The sequence below is a fragment of the Acanthochromis polyacanthus genome, chromosome 21, assembly GCF_021347895.1.
Source record: "Acanthochromis polyacanthus isolate Apoly-LR-REF ecotype Palm Island chromosome 21, KAUST_Apoly_ChrSc, whole genome shotgun sequence".
NCBI classification, from domain to species: domain Eukaryota; kingdom Metazoa; phylum Chordata; class Actinopteri; family Pomacentridae; genus Acanthochromis; species Acanthochromis polyacanthus.
In genome coordinates, this window is record NC_067133.1 from 27,068,253 (window position 1) to 27,081,341 (window position 13,089).

The following is a 13,089-nucleotide window of genomic DNA, read 5'->3' on the forward strand; positions in this document are numbered from 1 at the left end:
TGTGTGTTCTTTCAAATAAAGGTCCTCAGCTGTTTGTTTAACAAGCTGCTGTGTCACCAGTCAGTGTTCATTGTTGATGTCGGGTCAGCTTGTGTCTGTGGGAGGTGAGAGCTGCTCGGGTGGGTCAAACATTATCAAGCAGACCAGCTATTCACAGCTGATAAACCCAACTGTTGTTTTACGATACCAACTCTGCTGACTGTCATTACGCAGCGGTGTGTCATCGACAAGCAGCTTTAGCTTTTATTGCTGTTTGAATTCAGTGAAGTACTTTGCAATCACTGGATGAGTTTTAGATGGTTTTATTATATTGGTTCAGAAGTTAAATCACTTGGCTGCCTTTAATTGGTGTCTTTAAATTCGGAATATTGTCATCAACATGATTAGTGACAATAAATTAGATTATACACTACCGTTGAAAAGTTTGGGGTAACATAGAAATGTCCTCATTTTTGAAAGAAAAGCATTATTTTTTTTCTATGAAGATAACCTTAAATGAATCAGAAATACAGTCCATACATTATTAGTGTGGTAAATGACTATTCTAGCTGCTGATTTTCAATGGAATATCTCCATAGGGGTGCAGAGGAACATTTCCAGCAACCATCACTCCTGTGTTCTAATGCTGCATTGTGTTAGCTAATGGTGTTGAAAGGCTAACTGATGATTAGAAAACCCTTGTGCAGTTATGTTAGCACATGAATAAAAATGTGAGTTTTAATGCAAACCATGAAATTGTCTGGGTTACTCCAAACTTTTGAACGATGCTGTAGGTCAATTTTAACTCATTTAAAGCGACTTTAATTAATATAGAGCAACTTTAACTAATATGGACCAACTTTAGCTAATATAGAGCAGCTATAAGTCATTAACAGCAACTTTAACCAATATATAGGAACTTGAACTATTTTAGAGCAATTTTAACTAATGTAGAGCAACTTTAGTTAATATAGAGCAATTTTAACTCATTAAGAGCAACTTTAATAATATTAACTTTAAGTAGTATAGAGGAACTATATTTTATGTACACTAGCGTTTAAAAGTTTGGGGTTGCTTAGAAATGTCCTTTTTTTTTTAAAGAACAATATTCATTTTTCAATGAAGATAGCATTAAATGAATCAGAAATCCAGTCTAGACATTGTGAATGTGGTAAATGACTATTGTAGCTGCTGATTTTTAATGGAATATCTCCATAGGGGTACAGAGGAACATTTCCAGCAACCATCAGCTAATTGATTATTAGAAAACTCTTCTGCAATTATGTTAGCACATGAATAAAAGTGTGACTTTTTGTGGAAAACATAAAATTGTCTGGGTGACTCAAAATTTTTGAACGGTAGTGTATGTCAACTTTAACTCATTTAGAGCGACTTTAACTAATATGGAGCAACTTTAACTCATTTTAGAGAAGCCTTGGCTAATATAGAGCAACTTTTACTAACGTAGAGGAACTTTAACAAATTTTTGAGCAACTTTAGCGAATATAGAACAACTTTACCTCGTGAAGAGCCACTTTAACTCATTAAAAGAAACTTTAGCTAATGTAGCGCAACTTTAACTAACAATATCAACTTTAGCTAATATAGGGCAACTTTAACTAATGTAGATCAACTTTAACTCATTTTTGAGCAACTTTTGCTCATTAAGATCAACTTTAACTAATATAAAACAACTTTAATTCATGTACACTACCGTTGAAAAGATTGGGGTCACTTAGAAACATCCTTGTTTTTAAAAGACAAGCAGTTTTTTTTTCAATGACGATAGCATTAAATGAATCAGAAATATAGTCTAGACATTGTGAATGTGGTAAATGACTATTCTAGCTGCTGATTTTTAATGGAATATCTACATAGGGGTACAGAGGAACATTTCCAGCAACCATCACTCCTGTGTTCTAATGCTACATTGTGTTAGCTAATGATGTTGAAAGGCTAATTGATTATTAGAAAACCTTTGTGTGTGAGTTTTCATGAAAAACATGAAATTATCTGGGTGACCCCAAACTTTGAAACAGTAGTGTACATATACTATAGAATTACAAGAAACAACAAAGACTTTGGCATTCTTACCTTAACTACCTCTTCAGTATAGGTTTATTTAATCTCACATCATCGCATTTTTCAAACAGTTTCTACTCTAATTTGCTTTAAACTGTTTATTCAAAATCTATAGCTATTTAAAATGACTTCTGTTTATATTTTAGATAAATAGCACTAATTCTGAAAGAAAAATTGTCAGTATGTTTTTTCACACATTGAAATTTTAGTCTGTTTATATGACAATATCTCTAGAACTATTATAGAAAAAATGTTATTTTGCATCATGTCATCTATTCAGAATCTGCAGTGTAAGACAAGTATAATCTCAGATTGTGGGTGAGTCTGGAAAAAACAAGTAAGCCATCAAGAAAAAGTCCTACCTTTAAGAAAAGCAATTATAAAGCAGAAGTCAACTAGTGATATTTATTTAACCATCTGTACTTGCATGGCACAATAATTTAAAAAAAACAGATGAAGTATTGTTTAATGTCACAAAAATCCAAGTATTGTTATTTTTGTTAACTTTTTATAAACCGATTGGCAGATATTACAAGTTGTATCACACAAACAAACATTCAGCTTGAGAATGGTTCTATCAAATTTTGCAGATTTTGAATCAATCCCATAATGAGAAATGACAGTAGAAATTTTAGACTTTTATCTTTAGTAGTTATTCAGATATATTGTCACCCAAACAGAGCCTCAATCTGTAAAAAAACTATGTTGAAAGTGGCACATACTCTCCACAATATACCTGATATATTTCTGTAAAACTCCTTTTTTATGTGGTTGTACAGTCCTGATGAATACCCTTGAAAATTAATACACTGCATACTTTTCTTGACAGTTTTAAATCCCCTTATTTGTTTCTATTTTACTTCATTAGGTTTATTTGTTTGAGGCTGTGCAGCCCTTAGGTTACCTTTAAATGTGCTTCATAAATAGGCTGCGATAGATTTGACTCTTTAAATCCAGTAAATGAAGCATTTAGGTTGTAACATTAATAATGATTTAAATAAGAATTGCACAGAAGCCTAATGTCAACACAACTTCAACAGTAAAAAGCATCCAAGCATAAAAAGTCTCATTATTCAAGCTGGATTTGTAGTATTGCACTTCAAGAACAAAAAAAACAAGGCCTCTCTTGAACCCATTTCCCAGAAACCAAGTGGAGTCCTGTTTTTATATGCTGAGTTCTTGTAGTGGTTTTGTTTGTATTTCAGCAAACTAAAAGCTTTTCCTTGCTGCAGTCTGAATTAGTTTGCACTCACATGACCTGATGTTCTCTCTGGACTCTCAGTAGGAGAAGTCTCTGCTACTCTTCGTTGTCCTTTAAGTCTGTTAGTCTAAAACCTTTCCCCATAAAGTCACTGTGATATGTATTGATTATGTTTGACTTCAGGAGAAAGAATAGTGCTAATATGGAAATATGGGTAATATGGAAACCTCAGATAACACATTTTGGAGTTTTCTCTTCTGTACAAAAGACAAACTCTATTGGAACAAACATTAGAGTCACTTTGTCCATTCGATGAGCTAACAGGATTGCTGCTGCCATTTAATAGTGCATTTACATAAAGTTCAAGACTTCCAAGAGACAAACTTAGAAATGCAGAACCCTGCCTCACCCTGATGTTTTGGTTCTGAATGTAGCACAGGATTTTAAATTGGTTTAAATGGTTTCTGACTGTAAAAATGTTTGAGTTAAAATGTGGAAAAAGTTATGAAGTGGAAGGTTCTAATCAGAGAAAGAATGATCAACAAGCAGATGTTTAGTAGTAGTACAACTTTCATAGTTTTCACAGGGAATGTTCTTTATCCTGTTTTTGTGAATGCTATTTCCTTACTATATATTTTTAAAATCTTAAAACCAATATACTATTCCTATACTGGTTGCATTGTGAGAACTACCTACACTACATGGCGCTTTCTTAAGCTAAGATCTAATGCAGCCTGTTATTTTGCTAATATTTGGTTGCTGCTATTAAAAGCAGATGAGACTGACAGCGGTCTCATTAGTTTTGCAGATATTTGGCAGAAAGCTAAATATTCAGACAAATTCAAATATTGATTTGAATCGTTTGCCAGATCTCCAGAGTTGTTACAGCTCATCTTATAGAAGGGGTGTCAAACATGGGGCCAGTGGGCCAACACCCCACCCCCCCACCCCCCACCCCCCAGAGGGTCCAATCCGGCATGCGGGAAAACTTTGTAAAGTGCATAAATTACAGAGAAGACATTAACTGCAAATTGTAAACATGTAAAACTGTAAGTTCAAAATAATTTCTAGACCATGACAACTTGTTTTGATCATAAAGTAAAATACTAGATTGCTCAGTTTTTTTTGTCATTTTGTGTCTCATTTTTGTAACATTTTCCCTTGTTTTGTTGTTTTTCTTTTATCTTTTTTTGGCCGACTTTTTGTTTGTCTCATGTTTTTGTCATTTTGTTTCTTGTTTTTGTTATTTTGTTTCCTTTTTGTCTCGCTTGTTTTTTTGTCTTATTTTTGTCATTTTGTGTTTTTTTATTTGTTGTTTTGTGTGTTGTTTTTGTTGTTTTGTGGGTTTTTATGTCTCACTTGTGTCATTTGTGTCAATTGTTGTCAGTTTGTTGCTCTGTAACTTTTTTGTCATTTTGTGTCTCTTTTTTATAATATTTTGTCTTGTTTTTTGTTTTGATCATAAAGTACAACACTATATCAATCAGTTCCAGAAAACTAAAAGTTGACTAAAAATTTTGTGCCTTTTTGTAGATAAACTGTGATCTGTAAGTTGTAATCAAAGTTTGGTGTCTCTTATCTGTTTTTGATTTTTGCTGTATTTTTTCATATTTTGTCTTGTTTTGTCGGCTGCTGATGGAGGTTTCTGCTGGGAGAAGAGTTTATTCAAGAAAGGAGCTTTTTTCATTGAGACAGAACAAATCTGGACTGCCAATTCCAGTGGACATCTTGAGGTGTTTTCGTGGTTGACGTGCTGGTGCAAAAGTGAAGGCTAGGAAATGGAGATATATGCCCTTTCTTCCATCAATCATCATGGGAAACGTGAACTCTTTGCCAAACAAAAGCGATGAGCTGGAGACATTGGTGAAGACGGACAAAACATACCGTGAATGCAGTCTCCTGTGTTTTACTGAAACCTGGCTGAATCAAAACAGTTCAGACTCAACTGTGGCTCTACCTGGCTTCAACCTCATAAGGTCAGACAGATATGCTAAAGCTAGTGGCAAGAAGAAAGGAGGAGGTCTGGCTTTATTTGTTAACCAGATATGGTGTAACTCCTCACATATAACTGTTAGGGAGAAGTTGTGTTGTCCAGATATTGAACTGTTGGCAGTTGCCCTTCGGCCATACTGTGTTCCAACGGAGTTCAGTCACATCATTTCAATACTTGTATACATTCCACCCAAGGCAACTGACTTGGTTCCGTGTGATGTTCTGCATGATACTGTTGCTAGAATACAGACTCAACATCCTGAGTCTGCTGGGGAGGCAGTATAAAAAACAAGGATGCAAGGCGTCTGAACAAACTGATTCAAAAAGCTGGCTCTGTGGTTGGAATCAGATTGAACACATTGGAGGATGAGGTGGAGAGACGTGCACTGAGCAAGATGGAGGCCATTCTGACAAACATGAATCATCCCCTTCATATCTGCCTCAATGAACAACAAAACATCTGTGGTGGACGGCTCCTATCTCTATGCTGCAGGACAAAAAGATTCAGAAAATCTTTCTTGCCATCAGCAATTAGACTATTTAATTCCAAAGTAAACAGATGAGAACCCCGACAATTCAATTGTCAGGGTAATAATGCCCGAAGGGAAATTATTTTTATTTTATTTTTTTAAAGCCACTTTATTTTGTATTTTCAAACATTTGTGGATTTACACTTCCTAATCTTTTCTCAAATCAAGTTATGACTTGGAGGTTCTCATTGTGAAACTGACTTTGTGTTCAATTCTAACAGATGGATGACCAAAGTTCCACCGGAGCCTTGTCGTTTTTCTCCAAGGTTTGCTCTCTTTTCTATTTTCATTTTCATCTCGGTTCATGTGCATCGGTTCAAATTAAATCTAGCACCTTTGTGTGTGATGTGTGTAGATCCAGATGGCTAACCTGGTAGATGCAGATGCGTCAGAGGAAGACAAGATCAAATTTATGATATATCAATCTGCCCACGACTCCATGAGGTGAGTCATGTGTTTAATGCTTTCAAATCATCTCCTTCATAGACATTTATGTCTCCTATTTATCTCTCTCTACCTGACTTTCCCTCTTTTTGATTTCATTTATGCCAATGTTCTCATGTCTTTTCTTCACCTCCTCCTCATTTTTTATGTTTCGCCACCTCTTTTCATTTTCTGCGTCTCTCTAGTGTGAACACAAGGCTTGGCCCTGCCCTTCCTATGAATTACACCTGTTATCGCTGTGGAAATACTGGACACCACATCAGGAACTGTCCCACCAGTGGGGTAAGTGCACTCCATGTCACATCTCGAAACGAGGTGGTGACTTGCACAGCTTTTATTCTGCAAAGAAACAGGTTTGATTTGTGCGTCTTTACCTTTTTTGTAGTCATTTTGTGCGCTGATGCTGTTTGCATTTGCAGGCAAGTGTTGATTGTCAACTGTTATGTTTGTGCTTAACAGTAAATGTAGATGTGTGTGTGTTTGCCAGCAGGATAAAAACTTTGAGGCTCCTCTGAGGATAAAGAAGAGCACAGGCATCCCTCGTTCCTTCATGGTTGAGGTACAAGATCCCACTATGAAAGGAGCCATGCTGACCAAATATGGACGTTACGCAATTCCTGCTGTAGATGCGTAAGTGTGAATCAAAATCCACTGTGTTTACATGTTGTTTCCTGTCTTTATAGACTCTTCTGTCTTTTAGCACTGAATGAGCATATCTTCCAGTATGTCAAAACATTCCTTTGTAGAATACATTTAGGGAAATTATGGAATTTAAATACTTTGTCGGAGTTTCTTCTTTAAGAGTCTGTTATGCATGAGGCATGGTGGAGTGATAAATATGACTGGGCTAGTGACCGTTATTACCTGTATATTGGCCTAGTTAAATCCTCAGATCCTGTCGCAGTTAAATTAGTCTGACTCACCACATGTAGACTGCAGCTATAAGCCTGCCAATGCAGACAAACATTTTTATCATTTTCAACAACAACAACCAGCAAGCGGAAAACTGTGTGCTAGAAATGACAAATTTTGTTGAAGACTTTGGTCTTTGCAGTAAGGCAGGACCACAGGTGTATTTTATACATGATTGTTCCTCCAAAACAAGTTCCCCCAGCACTATTTTGCAGGGACACCATCACTGTATTCGTGGCTTAGCACCAGCCAAGATGTTTGTTATTGGTTTAAGAAAATGCAAATGACCTCCTGTAGCATAAAAATATTTTTTTGTTGACAATTCCTGTGTAGCTGTGCTAGAATACACTGAAATGACCTGTTATTATAGCGGCAAGGAATGCAGTGGAGTTATGTGACAATCGGCGTTGGTTTGTCCATCTGTTTGTCTGTTTAACAACATTACTCAAAAACAGACTAAGAGCTTTGAATGACATTCTCGGAGTTGATCAGAAATGACACAAGAACCAAGCGATGAGATTTTGGCAGTGACGCAGCTTATAGTCTGGATCCACAGATTTGTAAAAAATTTCTGTGTCAATGTGAGATAGCGTAACTATGACAACAAGTGAACACTACATCAGTTGCCTGTTGACGATCACATGATTGCAATCCTACTACAAATCGACCGCTGTGGACTTATCGGGACTTACCCATCGGAAATGCTACAAGGAACAATTGATTAAATTGTGGGGGTGTTTCCGAGTCCCATCAATTTCCACCGCCCGCTACATATTTAGGTGATGTGATTCGGTATTTATATATAATGTACACATGCATAACACACACCTGTGCTCAGCACAAGGTCATTTTGTTTGTGGGTACATCTATATTAAATGGCAACATTCTATGTTGCCGTGATTTCTAATCATCAACACCTAACATGGACATTTCTACAAAAAATGCTGCATTTCTGACAATGCCATATGGGGGAATGAACAGCCTTGGCAGGGTACTGCACTCTCGAAGTGCTTTTCTTGTTTTTGAAATTGCCTTATTCCAAGATCACAATACCACAACAGCTACCTTTTTAGCTGTTGTGGTAACTTGAAGTTATCACAACACAAATTATGTCATATTATCAATCTAAATTAGTAATTTAACCAATATTAAGTTTGTCAGGATGAGATTAATAAATTAATTCCCAAATAATTACTGTGAATCTTTACCATATGAGAGACAAAAGGTTAGAAGGACAATCTACTGTGAGTCTCTTAAGTCAACAGCATCTAAATTTACTCTCCTAACCCTTAGGATAAAGTCAATTTTACATTACAACAGCTAAATAATAAGAAGACCAAGAATTACAAAAGTACAACAAGGCTAGAAAAAAAAGACACGATGAATTCACATATGGATATGTGTACAGTTTGTTACGCATGTGCTCATTCTGTTATCTGTTTGTAGTGAGGCGTATGCTATTGGCAAGAAGGAGAAGCCTCCATTCATTCCTCAGGAACAACCCAAATCTGAGGACAAAGATGATCCCATACCTGAGGAGCTCCTTTGTCTGATCTGTGGAGACCTGCTGAGTGACGCTGTAGTCATACCTTGCTGTGGAAACAGCTACTGTGATGACTGTGAGTGTCAGCTACACAAACACACGTTCAGATAAACCTAATGCACTGCACAACAAATACAGTAAACTTGATCCTGATATCCATACTGTTAGCGCAGGAACCACTGTGTCTGCTTCTGTGGAACTTGGTAATCGGTTGGTAGTGGATTCTAAATGCTAAAATATGTACACTACCGTTCAAAAGTTTGGTGCCACTTAGAAATATCATAACATTAAATGAATGAGACATACAGTCTAGATATTATTAATTAGATATTATAGATATTATTAAATGACTATTCTAGCTGGAAACAGCTAATGCTACATTGTGTTAGCTAATGGTGTTGAAAGGCTAATTGATGATTAGAAAACCCTTGTGCAGTTAATGTTAGCACATGAATAAAAGAGTGAATTTTCAAGGAAAACATCAAATTGCCTGGATGACCCCAAACCTTTGAACAGTAGTGTAGGTTTTGCCTGCCAAAGTTGACAGAGAAGTAGAATAAAGGTTGCTGTGACTCTGTAACTGTTAACACAACTACATGTACGGTCACAAACACAATCAAGATCTTCAAAAACTCTCTGTGAGACTGTGTGACTTGCTCATATGTTGTACTAATGAATGGTACTGTGGTTCTTCTGTCTTCACATTTCAGTCCTCTTTCTTTCTTATTCAGGTATTCGCACCACTTTGCTGGATTCAGAGGACCATGACTGCCCCACATGTGGCCAATCAGATGTCTCCCCTGATACCTTGGTTGCCAATAGATTTCTCAGACAGGTGACCGTAAACACACTATACTGATAATTCCATACATGCTTGTGAAAGTCGTGGGCTTGTATTACCTCTTTTTTTTTTTTTAAATCTAATCTGTCTCACAAGAACTAATCTTCAGTTTTACCGTTCATCTGTTTGTCCTGACAGACAATTAATAATTTCAAGAGAGAACGAAGCAACACTAAAACCTTGAAAAGAAAGTCTGACACCTCCCAGACTCAGAATTCAACTCCGACACCAACCCCTGTCGCTACGCCGCCTCCTCCTGTTACCAAACAGAACCAGCTGCAGAAGCCTCAACAGTCACCCAACAGCCAGCAGGTGAATTTCTCAATGATATGTTTAATGTCAGAGAAGATATCAGCCCTGCAATAATTAGTTTTGTTTCCAGGACCAAACATTTGCCAGATCTCAGGATCAGTTCTCTTGTAAAGAAAAAAAAAACAATTTCAATAAGTTAGAAACTACAGTAAAGTACATAGTTAAAATGGTGTTCTCTATATTTTTAACAACCATTTCAGCAATAAGTCGCTTAAATGGAATGAACATGTTGACTACCTGTGTTCGAAGTTGGCACAAAGGCTCTATTTCCTTAGAAGGCTCAGATTATTTGGAGTAAGTTCAAAGATCATGAGTATTTTTTATAATCCAGTATTGGAAAGTTTGATCAGATACGGGATGGCTGTCTGGTTTGGATCTCTAACTGTTCAGTTAAAATCTAAGATTGAGAAAATGGTTAAAATAGCAATGAAAGTGTTAGGAAATGAAGAATATCAGTCTCTTCAGTCGAAATATGAGAAATGTGTTGTTCAACTGGCTCACAAAATTGTTAATGATCCATTCCATATCCTTTTCTCAGAATATGAGCTACTACCATCTGGAAGGCGTTTTAGAGCTATTAGATATAAAACAAACCGTTATAAACTCTCTTTTATCCCAACATCTGTTGGTTTGCTGAACAAGGAGCAACATCAAATTAACAGGTTTTAAGATTGCTATTTATTATACTTGATTGTGTTTATTTAGACAATTACACTTTACAATAGTTAGTATTTTTGAATTTTAATTATTAGAGTGTTTTTCACATCATGATGTATTTATGCTTTTATATGGTTTGGATGATGTTTAAAGTATGCTCTGTGGGTTCGTATCTTGAGTACGGAAGACAATGGTGATGAGACTGTAGGGTTGGATCGAAAATGTACTCATGGGTTATATGGAAGTAAGAATTGATTGTGTGGCTGCTGAAATTGCAGTGATGTGACGTGGCACTTCGTCCAAGACAAATTTCCTTATAGGACAATAAAGTTAATCTGAATCTGAAAATATGTATTTACAGTATATTTCCATTTATATCGTATGGTTCAGATGTGTATTCCCAAGACCTTGTTAAAACTTTCCCTGAAGCTAAAACTTTCTTGCATTACTGTTCTGTTCTGATCTCTGCTATATTTTCTTGTTGTGTCCCCTCTTTAGGACTCTCTCCTTCAACATCCAAAGGCTACAGACTCACCACCATCATCTCAGGCATCTGGACCTCCTACATTAACAGGCCCTGAATCTGCTCACAGCACACCTATCAGTTCCCTCCAACCTGTGCAAAACTCCCTCGAGACATCTGACAAGTATGTAAACACAAAAACACAGAGATACATTTAAAACTCAAGCATCTCTGATTTGCTCTAAACTTTTTTTACCATAATTTACGAATATTTAAAAAGGTATCTGTGTAATTTTAGACTGAAAAGTCAAGTACTTTCCACGAGAATTTTTTAAAAGTCTGTCAACCTACTTGAAGTTTTTTGACACTTTGAAATTTGATTTTATGTTTGGATGACAGCTGTTACTTCTAATCATGATTCATCATCATGATGCAGATTCTGAAATATTGGACAAGTAGATCAAATAATATCCGATTATGGGTGAGTCAAAAAACAAAGCCGCCCCATCTCGGAGCTCACACTAACAAACAAAATGAAAATGCAGAAGTCAACTTGTGATATTAATCAGCCACATGCAGCTGAATGTCACAATAATAACATAGAATGTTTTTTAATATGTAGTCCTTGGTCCCAAAAATGAAAAAAAGTCATTAATGTTGAATTTTCATACTTGACTGTGAATTTATTACAAGTTGCACCACAAAAATAAAAATGACATTTGGAAGATGTTTACATAGTTGATAGAAATTACTTTATTGATAACTGTTTTTCAGGTGATTTGGTTTTGTGATTGTCACAACAGTAGTGCAAATAATGATAAGGAATAGGTCATTTAAAGTGTCTCTTATCCAGATAGATTTAATACATTTGTATTTATACTGACACACATGCACCACTGTTCAAAAGGGTCACTTAGAAATGTCCTTATTTTTGAAACAAAATATTTTCATTCACTGAAGATTACATTAAATTAATCAAAAAAATCCCGTCTAGACATTGTTAATGTGGTAAATGACTATTTTATCTGGAAACAGCTGATTTTTAATGGAATATCTCCATAGGGGTACAGAGGAACATTTCCAGCAACCATCACTCCTGTGTTCTAATGCTACATTGTGTTAGCTAATGGTGTTGGAAGACTCACTGATGATTAGAAAACCCTTGTGCAGTTATATTAGTACATGCATAAACACTGTCTGGGTGATCCCAAACTTTAGAGCGATAGTGTAGATTTGTCTGTATTGGCCAGATGATAGATGTTACAACAGTTCATTGGGCTACATGCAAGTAAGTGTCTGTCCTTCTCCAGCCAGAGAGTGGTAGGAAAAATGCTGAAAGCTGCTGAGTAACTGTCCAAAATGCCAGAGGCATCATTTCTGGGCAGTTTAACTAGCTGTGTAAAAACCATCGATAAAGCTAACTGTTGTATTCATAATTTAAAATCCAGACAAAGGTAAGGGCAGCTTCTGTATGATAGCGTGTTTTGAGATAGCTGGAGGTGCCTTTTTTTGAGATGGGGACAGAATTGTAAAATTAAGATGAAACAAATCAGAAATATGTGAAATACATGTCCTTGCTAATTAATTTTGGTGCTTTCTGACTGTGACGTATGGACTGTTTATGTAGGGAGACTGAAGGAAACCCACTGAATGAGTCAGTGGCTGCTTCGTCTGTACTGGTTTCAAACAAAGATCCCACTGATGCTCCGTCAGAACCAACACCACCGGTGAGGACACACAAAACCCACAGACGCACTGACTCTCTGCATTAAAATTTCTCTGTATGAAGTCTGATGGTGTTTGTGTCTGTTTAGGTTAACCACACTGTTGTGGCAGAGCAGCCTCAGACAGTCAGTGTGAATCAGCAGCCTTCTCCTGCAGGTGAGTGACTAAGAGACACTGCCTCTGTGTGACATATTCCATTTGCTACTATTTACAAAGGGTTTTGACATTTTGTTTGAGCATTGTTTAATTATTAGGCACATCACTAGCACAAGTAGAGAGTGGAAAAAAAATGTTTTTTCCTCTCTGAATTCACAGATCGAGCCTCAAGACCTTCTGGGTCATCAAACAGCTGGGACAGGTCAGTGAAGTACGATACAGAGGGGAAAGCTGCATTGTTGTAACAGCAAA

At 36.4% G+C, this 13,089-nt stretch overlaps 2 protein-coding genes across 4 annotated transcripts in view; one reads left to right on the plus strand and one right to left on the minus strand.

The window, feature by feature from the left end:
• The window catches only part of ndufab1b (NADH:ubiquinone oxidoreductase subunit AB1b), a 144,076-nt gene that overhangs the window by 27,322 nt on the left and 103,665 nt on the right, over positions 1-13,089 (minus strand). The gene's annotated exons all lie outside the window — the stretch shown is intronic.
• LOC110956795 (E3 ubiquitin-protein ligase RBBP6-like) overlaps positions 1-13,089 on the plus strand; it is a 31,887-nt gene that overhangs the window by 9,594 nt on the left and 9,204 nt on the right. For 2 of the 3 annotated variants that reach the window (XM_022202504.2, XM_022202507.2), the window contains exons 4-14: positions 6,006-6,050; positions 6,140-6,228; positions 6,414-6,510; positions 6,716-6,858; positions 8,587-8,759; positions 9,415-9,518; positions 9,663-9,836; positions 10,992-11,140; positions 12,584-12,683; positions 12,771-12,837; positions 12,997-13,039. In XM_022202504.2, the coding sequence (XP_022058196.1) occupies positions 6,006-6,050; positions 6,140-6,228; positions 6,414-6,510; positions 6,716-6,858; positions 8,587-8,759; positions 9,415-9,518; positions 9,663-9,836; positions 10,992-11,140; positions 12,584-12,683; positions 12,771-12,837; positions 12,997-13,039 (1,184 nt within the window). The remainder of the gene's footprint in view (positions 1-6,005; positions 6,051-6,139; positions 6,229-6,413; positions 6,511-6,715; positions 6,859-8,586; positions 8,760-9,414; positions 9,519-9,662; positions 9,837-10,991; positions 11,141-12,583; positions 12,684-12,770; positions 12,838-12,996; positions 13,040-13,089) is intronic. The other variant, XM_022202505.2, reaches the window with a different exon arrangement.